This window comes from Brachyhypopomus gauderio, chromosome 16, assembly GCF_052324685.1.
Source record: "Brachyhypopomus gauderio isolate BG-103 chromosome 16, BGAUD_0.2, whole genome shotgun sequence".
NCBI lineage: Eukaryota > Metazoa > Chordata > Actinopteri > Gymnotiformes > Hypopomidae > Brachyhypopomus > Brachyhypopomus gauderio.
In genome coordinates, this window is record NC_135226.1 from 16,236,927 (window position 1) to 16,250,079 (window position 13,153).

Below are 13,153 nucleotides of genomic sequence, written 5' to 3' on the forward strand. Positions count from 1 at the left end.
TTTCTTTAAAATAAAATAATACTGACCACATGACATTAACAGAACTATGTAGTTAGTCCAGCTAACACACAAGGGTTTACTCAATAACAAGGATATCCGTTATTTCTGTACATTAAGCAGTAATTTGTAATGTAGCCCTAACTATCTGAAGATAGCCCCAACTATGGCAGTTTCTAAACTATCAAATTCACAGCACTTTTGTTACAGTAGAAATTCATTCTTTTTTTTGAGGAAAAGCCCTGATCTTAACATCCAGGATCAGAAGCATGTCTTTGCTGAACTGATGAATTCTTCCCCATTGGGTTTTGCCCTTGCAGAGAATGACGCCTTCCACACTCAGACATCAAATCCAGCCTCAGTTGAGGATAATGGCGGTTAGTGGAGTCATAGCTCCCCATTACTTGGTTAGAGTCCTCCAGAGGAGCAGCCATGCCATCTGTTTGTCTGATGAGGGGAAAGGTCATGAGATGGGTGTGTCTCTCAGGACTGCTGGTCACATTTGCCTGTTCTGGTTCTGCAGAAGCACTAATGAGGTCCTGCTGGAACAAAAGACTCCCAGAAGAGGAGTTTGCTGGACAATCCAGAAACTGAAGATCCTCAGTACCCTGCAGTGACTCATAGGCTTTTATGGAGTAGTCACCAATCTCCTCAGGCTCCTGTACCTGACAAAACAGGATGGTTATTACAAATGTGTAATATGGTAAATATGGTATCAATCAAGCACAAGTATATAACTTCAGTGGGCTAGTGGTACCGGTGAAAGATGGGGCGGTGTCTCCATTTCTAAAGGGTTAACTGGTTGTACGAGCTTCTGTCCATGCTTTGTTGGGTTTGTGTATGATTCAGGAGGAAAGGATACGGTGCTGTAGGATGGTGGGACCATGAGCAATTGTCTCTGAAGACACTGCATGATGGCACCAATGTCTGTGGACATACGTGACTCCAGTCTGGGGAGGCAAAACGGGGAGAACTAAAGTAAGCATGTTTCAGACATAAGTGCAGCATACCTGTTAAAAAGAGCAATATGGGGTCAGTGTGCTGATCTGGGTGTCGTCACCTGATAAGCTGTCTGTGCAGCTGCTCTAGTCTGTTTTGCATCTCTCTGTCTTGGTAAGGAAATCCTGGGCGGGGGGTGATATTGTGCAAGAAAGCTGAAGCTGAAGATGAGGATGAAGGTTGAGAGTGAGACATATTGTGACTGGATGCTTCCAGGAACTGATGTCCATGGCTGTCTCCCCAAAAACTAAAGGTGTTGGAGACTCCTGCCAAGGCTCCTGGTTTAAGAGAGTATGTTAAATCATGAGATATGTTAAACATATTAGAGACAGTTTTTTCCTGGTATTTCAAGGCATTATGTCAGAATTTGTTAGTGGTGAGTTTTGGCAACTTTGGGCTGAATATAATGTAAACAAAATTCGCAAGCAGGTTAAACCACTCGAGTGCCTACCTGAGAATGAGTCACAGCCGGTCTGCACTCGATTACTGCTGCCTGAGCTGGGGTTTGGACCCTTGATGGACGCTGCTAGAGTGAACATTTGTCTAGGCTCATCCTCTTCATCACTCTTGAGGTGAGAGACGCTCTGCTGAACGTCCTGTCTTTTGTCCCCATGCTTCCTAGATCTCTGGCTAAAAGGGCGAAGCGTCTTTCTGCTGAGTTTGGTCTCAGCCTTCCCAGCGTTATCTGAAAGCAAAATGTAAGAATTCATTCATGGTTTTGTCAAAAAAGGGACGAGTGTGGCTTATGTATGGCTAACATTGGACATCATTCTAAAAGCATAATACATCCTCACACAGATTTTATGCATTTAGCAAGGTTTACGTTTATTAAATCACTACACATAAAGCTACAAAAGCAATAAGTGTACTACCTGTATCATGCAGTAAAATCAGTATGGTACCTTTCTCACTACGACGAAAGAAGAATAGTCTTGACCTATGACGGTTCAGGAAAGTCTTTTTTGACCCTTCATCATTCACTGATGCAGAAATAATAGTGGTCTATGGGGAGGGTACATTTTAAAAGTGCTTAAGTACATAAAGTGTACGTATATATTCACACACATCCCACTCATGGACAAAAACTAAAAATCGCATAATATTAAGCTTTTATCCAGCATTTTCTCCCAGCAGTTCACAGTAACAGCAGCAGACACTGATGAGTAAATGGTGGCACAGGCACAATGCAGTTTGTTTGTTTTTAGATCTTGTTCATTTTTGGATTTGTCCCATTTTTTGGCCTAGAAGTGTATGGAAATATATATATATATATATATATATATATATATATATATATATATATATATATATATATATATATATATATATATATATATATATATTTAATATATATATATATATATATATATATATATATATATATATAAATGTGTGTGTATACACATACATCTCTAAGGTTGAAGGTTATCTCCAGATTGCTCCAGAAGTCATCAGAGAACTCTGGATACATGTCCAGCACTTCCAACACATCCTCTCTGTGGATCTTGTGCAAGTCACAATAGGTCAGTGCCCTCACATCAGCGTTAGACTTCCCTGGACGTCCATACAAGTTAATAGGTTCCCCAAAAATATCATTTTTCCCTGCAGGATTACACCAGATAAGTATTTATAAAACTTAAAGTATCTTCTTTAGTAAGTATGTTACTGCTATGAACACTAATGTAAATGTAAATGTAAACTAATGTAACTTGCTATGCAGTGTTTATGTGGTGGTGATATTATTTTGGTTGGAGACATTACGAAATGGGAAGCAAAAACACACATTAATCCTACACTAATAATAACAACATTCATCACTATCTCTTCCTGTATTCTGACATCATAAATAATTTACGTTAATGCCCCTTTCAAGACCTATCACACAGTAATGTGTTTTCTCACTCTGACTCACTCCTCACAGTAGAATTTAAATAGTAAAAATGATGTCATCGAGGGTGTGACTAAGTGTGTGTAAGGCAGAGACACAGGCTGTGTTTGAAATAGACTACTACATACTGGATACTGCATACTGGACTCAGTATATACTGGATACTGCATACTGGTCCTCGTAGTAGTATGCAGTACATTTTCCAGTATGCAACAAAAGCAAAGCATACTATGGGGTCACGTGAACGTAGCGTTGCATGATGGGATGCAGTACACCACAAAGATAGCTCTGTTCACGTACTGGAATATTTTGCTGAAGTAGTAGGTCATCCGGGTATGTTTCGCATACTGGAAATTTTCATTTTGGTCACATACTGCATAAGGCATACTGATTTGGGGCTCGATCAATATGCCAGTAGTATGTAGTAAGCTATTTCGAACACAGCCACAACAATGGGTTAACTCTAATTAGAAATGGCTGCACCTGAGTCTCATTGACAATAGCCCAATTAAATGTTTTCCTTGAGTAGACAAACTGATGCCGAAAGAGAGACATTGTCAAACAGCAGACGAAGTAATTGGGGAAAAGTTATTTAGCATCTTTGATTTTTCATATAATTAAAAATAACAAAGGAACTTTGCGTCTATCCTCCATCCCACATCCTCTCTCCTTCCTTCACCCAGGGTAGATCCACAGAAATACAACCCGGTTCTCAAAATGTTACTCTCACCCAGGATGGCTATGACCACATCTCCCCGGAGGATCTCGATGGAGCCTCGGGAGATGAAGTAGAGGGCAGATATGACATCACCAGCGTGGACTAAAGTATCGCCAGGTGGGGCGTGGGTCATCTTGAACTTCATGGCCAGGGCACGTAAGCAGCCTTTGGTGGAGCCTTTGAAAGCTTTGCAGTTCTGTAGTAAGGTACGGTTTAGGTGCAGACAGATGTCTGCCTGCAAGCAATCTGGGAAACCTTTAAGAACCTGCTCAGGGAAAGACAGCAAGACAAGTCGTCAGAATTCATTAAATTAATGCCTGGTGTCTGTATATGTTACTTAAATTTGTACAGATGCAGAGAATATATATTCTATATATTCTATATAATATATGTTTTTTTTTTGAATGACCAAATCAACAGGAACTGAGCATTTTATATTTATAATATAAGAAGCATCAATTTGAAGAGTTTCTGCTGGGCTTAACGTTAGAGTGAATGGTTCTGCTGTGTACATGTTCATACAAATGGGACTCACAGCGTTCATGTCAATGCCATTGGTGTAGGACCAGGCGTGCTGGAAGTACTCCTCTAGTTTCTGCCTGAGTGGGTTGGGGATCTGATGGAAGCGGATGAACTCTCGCACACGTAGCATTTGTGTGTGGTAGCGGGCAGTGCCGGAGTATAGTCTCTGGATGATGGCCGATACATTCCCAAAGATACTCGCATACATGAGTGCTGCGTAAAGGCACAGGTTGGATTTGATCATTTTTGCATTGCAAAGGCAATTGTCATTTTTTAGCACATATTGCTCAAAAAGTTGTTAGGAATTACATTTCAAAAGCTCTTAGAAGCCTTTGCTTAAGATCATAAAAAGCCTTTAATCCCATGCCTAATGATATTAATGAAATATCAGGCTAAAATCATTCTGCTGAAATTACAGCAGAGTACAAGCTAGAAACCTAATATCTAAAATCTATAAAAATCTCATATTACTTCTCTGTAAATCTCTGACAGATTTTGATACGGAGTCAGGCAAAACACTGAATGCAGTTTAATGCATGAAGTATAAGTATAATTTTGCAAATAAAAAAGATTTTGTCAACATGAATATTTAAATTGTTTGAATACCAACCACCAATGAGCATGACACAGATGGAGAAGATCTTCTCAGAGTTGGTGTTTGGGGAGACGTTTCCAAAACCCACGCTGGTCAGGCTGCTGAAGGTGAAGTAGAGAGCAGTGACGTACTTGTCTTTAATGGACGGCCCTGAGCTTGGAATAGTTTCATTGTAGGGTTTGCCAAGTTGCTCTCCGAGTGAGTCCAGCCAGCCTATTCGAGACGAGCCACTTCTCTCCACGTTCCCTATAGCGTACCAGATGCAGGCCAGCCAATGAGCAATCAGCGCAAACGTGCACATGAGCAGGAAGAGGACTGCAGCACCATACTCTGAGTACCGGTCCAGCTTACGCGCCACCCGCACCAATCGCAGCAGCCGGGCAGTCTTCAGCAGACCAATCAGAGTTGTTGTCTGGTGAAGCAAGAAGAATGGCATTTTTGGAGGAAGTGCCACAATATGTATTGAGGCGAATAGTGTGTAAGACTGTGTTCGACACGCCACCTCACCTCTTCTCCGGAGCGGTAGATGAGCAGGTCGAATGGGATGGCGGCCACCAGGTCGATGAAGAACCAGCCTTTGAAGTAGTGCACGGCAATGCGACTGGGCTGGCTCACCACCTCGTCGTTGGTGTTGACGTACGTGGTGCGGAAGTTGATGACGATGTCGACGACGAACATGATGTCCACGATGAGGTCCACCACGTTGAGGGGGCTGCAGGTGTAGCCGCAGCGCTGCCTGGCCGCCTCCTCCTCGTCGCTGAGCAGGAAGGAGGCGGAGTACGGCGTGAAGATGGCCGTGTAGATGACCAACAGGAGAATGACCCAGTCCCACACGGCCTTGAAGGGGCTATAATGAAGAATGGTCCATTTGTGGATGCGTGGGGCTTGAAGCTTGTACTCTGGGAGAACATCGGCACCCAGAGACAGTACCTGAGGGGGAATAATAAACATTACTCTGGTCTTGTTAAGGGTTTGATCCGCATCATTTGATTTGGCGCAGTTTTTACACCGGATGCCCTTCCTGACGCAACTTATTTATCTGGGCTTAGGACCGGCACTAAAATACACTGGTGTGCTAGTGGCTAGGTTGGAGATAAAGTTATAGAAGCGAGATTGAGATGGTTTGGACATGTTCAGAGGAGGGAGGAGAGGTATACATGCAAGTATGCAAGTGTGCAGGCAAATGTGACAATCGCCGATGTGGGCTGTCGTTCTGCTGGAGTTTCATGCACCGTATTCTGCCATGGAAAAATGGAAAAATCATTTTGTAAAAACCCATCCCACTAATATGCATGCACGCATACAGAAATCACACTACATGGTGCACTTTTAGTTAATTTAATGTAATTTGTATCACTTTTTTGCTACATAGTTTTATTTGCACCCAGCTGTTTTCTCTTCATGACTTGTATATATTTGTATTATTGAAAAAAATATTAATGTCAGATTTATTAGACTTAGACTTGCATCTGGTTTTTATTCTTTATAATGGACAAGTTGTGGGTTGTAAGGAATGTCGTCTGATATGTCCCTCCCAGCTACACCTGCTACTAATTACCACGCCCCCTTTTCAGTCACATATATACACCTTCCCACCACTTCCTCGTCGCGAAGTATTGCCGTTCCCATGCAGCATACCAAGCGTTTCCATTGCCTGTTCGATCTCCTGTGCTTTGACCCTTGCTTTCTCTCCAGACCTCGCCTCCTGCCTAGCCCTCCTGTACCTCCCGGATTCTGCCCCCCCGTTATGACCCTGGACCGTCCTGACCATCCCACGAAAACGCTGCTGTTGTTACTGCACCTAACGCTAGTGATACTCGTGCCATTTCTTGTAAACGTGACTCATTTGAATAAAAGCGGTATACTTCCGCAGTTGGATCCCTCTCTGTCTGGTCAATACGTTACATGGGTAAGGTCTTCACAATAGGAAAGTGACATTGACCATGACCTTTTAATGTCAAAATCACCCAATATGGTCAAAACAATATCAGAAATGAATTCCCCATCCCATAATTAGTCTAAATGGAGGTATTAAATGTCTATATACATTCAGAAACAAAAAAGTTGAATTTTTATCATAGCCGATGGCGGCCATATTTAATTTGACCATTGCGGAATTCGTGGCACTATGGCGGACGAGCACCTCAGTGATTTTTCATGTCTAGGGACCCACTAACTCAGTTCAAGTGAGAAATTCCCCCAACACCAAATTGCAAACAGGACTATAGGCCAGGTACTGGATTAATATTGGTAGGAGGGTCTTGAGGATGGAACTTTCAGGCAAGAGGAGGAGAGGTAGACCTAAGAGGAGGTTTATGGATGCAGTGGTAGAGGATATGAGAGTGGCTGGTGTGCCAGTGGAGGACACTCAGGACAGGGCCAGATGGAGGAGTTTGATCCGCTGTGGCGACCCCTAAATGGGATTTGCCAAAAGAAGGAGGTCTTGTTAAGGTTTTCCTTTTTTTCGTCAGCTTCAGTACCAGTACAACATGCTTTCACTATATATTTAAAAACCACATGGGTACGTATAACAATTTGTATTTAAATGCCCATACAATAAAATCAATGGATATCAGAGAACAGACGATACTCCTACAGCATTAATCTATGAATAATTATTTACATTAAAAACATATTCTAATCCACTTAACCTAATCAAATGTTTTTTTCTTATTCATTATCCCCTGATCAGGAAGAAGAAACATCTGCCCCAGGCTAGAAAAAAGAAAAGAAAACAAACAAAAAATAACCAGGTAAACAAAAACAGATGTGTATATATATAAAACCCTATATATAACCCATGAACTTACTCATGGGTCTCATACTCATTTAGTACACAATCATTTGTTCTATGTAAAGGCTCTTCCTGTCTGTCTTCCTGTCAGATGTCCATCACAGCTGGACAGGCATATGGACCTAAGAATAATGAAGTTGCAGCTACGTAGAATTGAATTACTGGAGCTTGTTGAGTTGCCCCAGTTCCAAGGCCAGAGCCCTGATCCTCCCCCTGACCTCTCGCGACTGAGCTCAATAAAGCACAGGAGACATGCACATATTTTTCCAAATCTGCTTAAAGGCTCTGGAGGCAAAGTCAAACACAGTAGGTAAACATGCTCATGGAAGCAATACGTTATCTGAAAGATCTTTTTTTACCTGGTGAAGGCTTTATTGGCAAGAATGAAAAAATAACAAGCATGCACAAAAAAGTATTTGTTAGTACTGGATTTGGGTCTTTATAGGGAAATCTTAAGCAAACCTTGTTGAGTTTCTGAAGTATTTAGGCAACATAAATATGAACATTAAAATATGAGTTTGAAAACTCAACTGTAATTATGAAGTAACTTTAACTACTTAATACTTAAACTCTAAAGAATAATTAACCCTTGACTCCATTCTGTCTGTATATCTAAGCATAATTTAAGAGTGAAAAGAATGCGGTTGGCGGACCGTGAGGTGGACCGTCACACAACACCTGATCTCTGCTGTTAAAGATGGAGCGATATCTTTTTCCACAAATATTAACTGCACTTCAGTCTCGCTATCCTCAGATTTGCCTTTGATGTTTATTGGCCAAATGGATCAAACAGCTGCTCTCTCTTCAAAAGAAATGTTGCTCTGTTACACAAGAAACAGATGAATTCGAAACATTAATTTAAAAAAATCATAAACACAGACTCTGAAATAACAGCTCTCATCCAGATGAGAATATTGCTCCAGCAAAGGTAGCTATACACAGACTGTGTGTGGTTCTGTAAACAACACATGCTCCTACAGCACTGTATGAATGAATGTTCAATTTATATAGCACCTTTCAAGATACCCAAGGTCACTTTACAATTTTAACACAGGTACAAGTCTTACACTACCAATCACACACCGGTGAGAAGCGGCAGCCATTTGCACACAGTGTCCTCTCTACCGGAAGCCAAAGCCCACTGGGGGACTGAATGGGGTGCAGGAAGGGGGGAGAGAGGACAGACCCTAGTGACAGAGCACCATCCACCATTGGGCATACAAGCACATACACATTCATGCACAGACACTCAAACAACTGCTTTTTATTGAACAGTGACACATTCAGGGAGAATATGTCAGTGAATAAGGGAATGCCAATTTTACCTAACCTCCAAGTTTTTGGACTGTGGGAGGAAACCAGAGACCCCAGAGCAAACCCACACAGACACGGGGAGAACATGGAAATTCCACTCAGATAGGGACTTGAACCCAAGACCCCAGGGCTGAGAGGCAAATGTGCTAACCAACAAGCCACCATGTTGCCCAGTGTATGCTTACACTGTCCTTGCAAAGGGCCGTATTACTGCAGGATAAATGAGACTGGGCTGTTGTAAGAATGAAGGACACAGCCCCCTCTGGCCTTCATTATCCCAACGGCTCAGTCTCATTTGCATGAGGACACAGTAAGCATGAGGTAAAGTGATTGATCTTCAGTGTCAACTCTTGAGGTCCAGCAAAGGACAACTTCAAGCCATTAACTTCATCATTTCTGTCTCATAATATAAAATGCAATGAGGTGTAATGTGGAATTATTTATAGTGTTTGTAGTGGGTTTTAAATATGATTGGTCCTTGTAATCAAAAAAGTTAATAGTATATTTATGAAGTTAAGGCATTTGGTCTTTAGACATTTCCTTTAGTTTTTCTTTTATTTCCTTTCATTCACCTGCTGTGGTTTAACCCGGATGTCTGCCTGATGTCAGTACATTCATTCAGGCCCAATGACAGTAGCCAGCTATTTGGCTACTATTAGCACTGACAGACATTGATTCATATAACAGAACAATGCATTTAAAAAGAACCATCATACCAGTATAACACATAAGAAATTCCTCTCTTATTTCTGCATTACTTCTTAAAATAAATTAAAGATCATAGGTTCAACTGGCAATATCATGCGTTGTGTAAATAATTTAATTTTAACCAATTTAAAAAAATAATGCAAATCTTTTTAAATATGCAAGAGAATAACTTTTTAAAAATCAAATTAAAAGCAGCTTTTTAAAAGTCACTTTACAAATTCTGTGCGTAACCCTCCCATTATTAGCTTCCTCTCAACATAGTTACACATTCATTGCAAATTCTCAAACGTGCTGCTTTAGACAGATTAAGAATGTTAGAGGACTTCCTTACCACCTCTGAATACTTAATGATAGAAATAGCAATACTTCATCTGAACATCCTACTAAATCACCCAGAACTCTTGGTGAATTTATTAAGCTTTTAGACACTTGAAAAACAGTTATGACAATAAATGACAACGCTGATGACGTTGATGATGATGATGATATTGTAAATAACAACAGTGTTGCTGCTTTGTCCTCATAAGAACATTTCATCTGAGACTTACCTCCTTAGCAACAGAACTGGACAGACAGACTGCTGCTGCTAACTCAGTGTCTCCGATGCTCACTTGTGACTCCTGATGGACGCTTTCTCCCAGAGCACAGGACATGCTGGCGTCCTGCTCTGTCACCATGTCCCTCCACAAACCATGTCAGCTTCAGCTGCGCTTCCCAGTAATAGCTCGGAGAAACAGTGATCTTGAATATCTCCTATCCTCTGTCGCTAAAATCACATCTCTCTCTCTCTCAAAGACAAAAAGCTTTTCGAGGATTGTTCAGCGCAAAGGGAACCTGTTACTCCTCTCTGAGTTAGACTCACTTGGCTCTGGTGTCAAATACTAAACAGAATCTCTTCAGTCCACATCTGCAGCTCAGATTGCTTCTGATCATCCAAATCTCTGTAATTCCTTACATAAAGAGTGATTAAAGTTACTAATATACACAATGGATCCTTAACAAATATCTTGCCATGGCCTATCAAATCTTGAGTCTTGAGAACTGAGAATTTACCTTGCTGTGTGTGTATATATATCTCATAACACACCCCTCTCTATGCTTTGTGGAGGCCCTGTTGGAAATGAGCTGTAATTGAATCTGGCAGCCTGGCCCTCCTCCACATCTCTCAGTTGAACATCTAGGGTGTGATTGATATGCCCTCGCCCCATTAAATCCCCTTGGGAGATGATCAACAAAACCACAGAATAAAACTGGTTAAATGCACTTTGCAGTGATGATGTACAGATTAACTTAGCCGATGTTACTTAGCAGATGCCATATTGACCCATTAAGGTTTATATTTTTGGTGTTAATTCAATACTAACTATTGCATCCAGGCGATGTTAAATGCATCATACTATGTCCTAAGCTTGGCCGAAAAGCATTCTAAACATTTGTCTTCTTTTCAAGGAATTTTGTTGGGCATTTCCCCAGTAATGAACCATATGTGTGCACAGGGCCTAGCACTGACATCTGTATTATACTATCACTGGTTTACACAGATGCATGCAAACCCAAACCTTTCTTTTGTGCATTTGGAGTGATACACCACACAACAGATCAATGATGCATCCCAAAATACTGCGAAGCCAGAACGTCATCTAACCAAGCAGGGTCATGTTTGATCTTGAGTGATCTTATCTCTTTACTCCAAACGTCAGTACGCACAGACTCACGACCTCACTCTGCTACCACTGCTTCATTCTGAACTCCCACAGTACAGCAAACAAAGCATGAAGACGCTAATGCATGTTTGTACTGTAGTTTGCTTTTTTTGGTTTTGTCCTGGACGTCTCACTTCTGACTTCTGAATCTGCCTTCAGAATCAGACACCCTCAAAAGTAAGTAACCAGCAATGATTATGAGAACAAATCACACAGCTGAATATCAGGCTTGGTTTCAATTGATATTGAAATATTGGTGGACAGAGCCAGCAAAATTGTGCCACTATCTAGCCACACTGTCCAGCTACACTGTCCAGCTACACTGTGAACGCTATGGACAAAATATTCACAAGCAGAGTTTATTATACTGTCTAAGACACATATATCTCTATAACCAAACAATTAAGAATGAATACAATGAAAGTAAGCGCAATACCATCTTAGCATACTGTCAAGTACTTACTGGCTGCACTTACTTTATATCAATTCAAGGTTTAACGAGATTTTTGTATTTTAATGCACCATACACAGCAAATTAGATCATAAAAAAGATGATAAGCTCAGACTTTTTTTCCACTGCTTCCTCAGAGCATTAGTGGTGTTGAGTACAGGAATGTGAGCTGATCATTCTGGATGTGGATAAATTTCAGTGTTAATTGTTTCAGCGTGCTTGAAGTCATTATGATAATACTAGAAAAATAGGTTAGCATTGCTTGGATTGCCAAGAGCGTTGCAAATTCTGTAAAGTGAAATTAAGTTAAATAAACACCATCTCTTTATATATACTGCTGGAGTACCCCAGATACATAAAGCATAATACATTTTATAACAGATATGTAAGAGAAGCTAAATCCTCATTCTAATTCAGGGCAGTGTGGGATAAATATATCTGTAAGGAACAGAGAGACACTGGAAGTGTAATAGAGACACAGTCTATTTAGGAAACAGGAAAAGCTCCTTTCCCTATGTGTGTGTGTGTGTGTATTCATATATATATATATATATATATACTACATATATGAATATACTATATATACACACACACACAGTGATGACAGAAGGTGATGACAGCTGGTTGTTTTGTGGTAGTTATTTTAGTGGCTGTGTTAATAAATCTACATGTATCTACATCTAGAACCGCTGCAGGATACAGTATCATGGTCGTTTATATCACTCTTGACCTGCATGTATTTGATGCTTTTGTCTCATCTATAGGAGATTAGTGGACAATTCTTAAAAAGGGGGATGCTGTCTCTGCAATATCCTGGAAGATTCCTTCCTAAGTCTTTAAGTATAATATTTGCTAAAGTTTTATTTGTAGGATGATAAGACAATTACTGTTGTCTTAACAGCAGATTGTTTATAGGTCAGTGTGTTCACTATCTGAGCAGGTAAAATATTCACATTTTCTGGATACATACTTTTCTGGAGGAAGTCTTCCTTCTCACTGCAAATGTGCTTAAATCTAAGTAGCTGTGAGAAAGGGATGGAATTTTTGCAGGCCGTGAAATGTGAATAATTGTAATCGCAAATAGGAATGAGAATCTGTAGGTTTTTAATAGATAGTGGTATTTTAAACTAGAATTTACAAACTTCACTGAGACATCCCAAAATGTTATCCTGGTGCCAGTATGTGCTGTTCCACCGCTGGATGGAACTTGGAGAAGGAAGAAACGAACAGATGGAGCTGTTCAGATGTGCATGGAGCAATACTGAAAATGTCATCAATGTATCTCAGAAACTGTAAGGGTACAGGTCCAGTACAGAGAGAGAGAGAGCGAGAGAGAGAGAGAGAGAGAGAGAGAGAGAGAGAGAGAGAGAGAGAGATGGAAAGAGAGAGAGGTAGAGAGAAACACAAGGCTTCCAGAAAAACAGAATGTTTTGGACAGAGGTCCTTTATCAGCTGTGCAAGCAT

General features: G+C 40.7%; 1 protein-coding gene and 1 long non-coding RNA gene across 3 annotated transcripts in view; one reads left to right on the top strand and one right to left on the bottom strand.

Annotated features, from left to right (window-relative positions):
• LOC143478146 (uncharacterized) overlaps positions 1-8,028 on the top strand; it is a 10,678-nt gene extending 2,650 nt beyond the window's left edge. The window contains exons 1-6 of one of the 2 annotated variants that reach the window (XR_013121702.1): positions 319-700; positions 847-975; positions 1,619-1,694; positions 3,568-3,719; positions 6,415-7,472; positions 7,605-8,028. This is a non-coding gene — a long non-coding RNA (uncharacterized LOC143478146). Of the gene's footprint in view, positions 1-318; positions 701-846; positions 976-1,618; positions 1,695-3,567; positions 3,720-6,414; positions 7,473-7,604 lie in introns of those variants that run through there. The other variant, XR_013121703.1, reaches the window with a different exon arrangement.
• kcnh2a (potassium voltage-gated channel, subfamily H (eag-related), member 2a) overlaps positions 246-13,153 on the bottom strand; it is a 30,330-nt gene continuing 17,422 nt past the window's right edge. The window contains exons 7-16 of the mRNA XM_076977106.1: positions 5,227-5,649; positions 4,735-5,131; positions 4,138-4,337; positions 3,615-3,867; positions 2,405-2,598; positions 1,899-1,998; positions 1,448-1,681; positions 1,058-1,274; positions 755-947; positions 246-662 (exon numbers count right to left, since the gene is read on the bottom strand). Coding sequence (XP_076833221.1) covers positions 246-662; positions 755-947; positions 1,058-1,274; positions 1,448-1,681; positions 1,899-1,998; positions 2,405-2,598; positions 3,615-3,867; positions 4,138-4,337; positions 4,735-5,131; positions 5,227-5,649 — 2,628 coding nt within the window. The remainder of the gene's footprint in view (positions 663-754; positions 948-1,057; positions 1,275-1,447; positions 1,682-1,898; positions 1,999-2,404; positions 2,599-3,614; positions 3,868-4,137; positions 4,338-4,734; positions 5,132-5,226; positions 5,650-13,153) is intronic.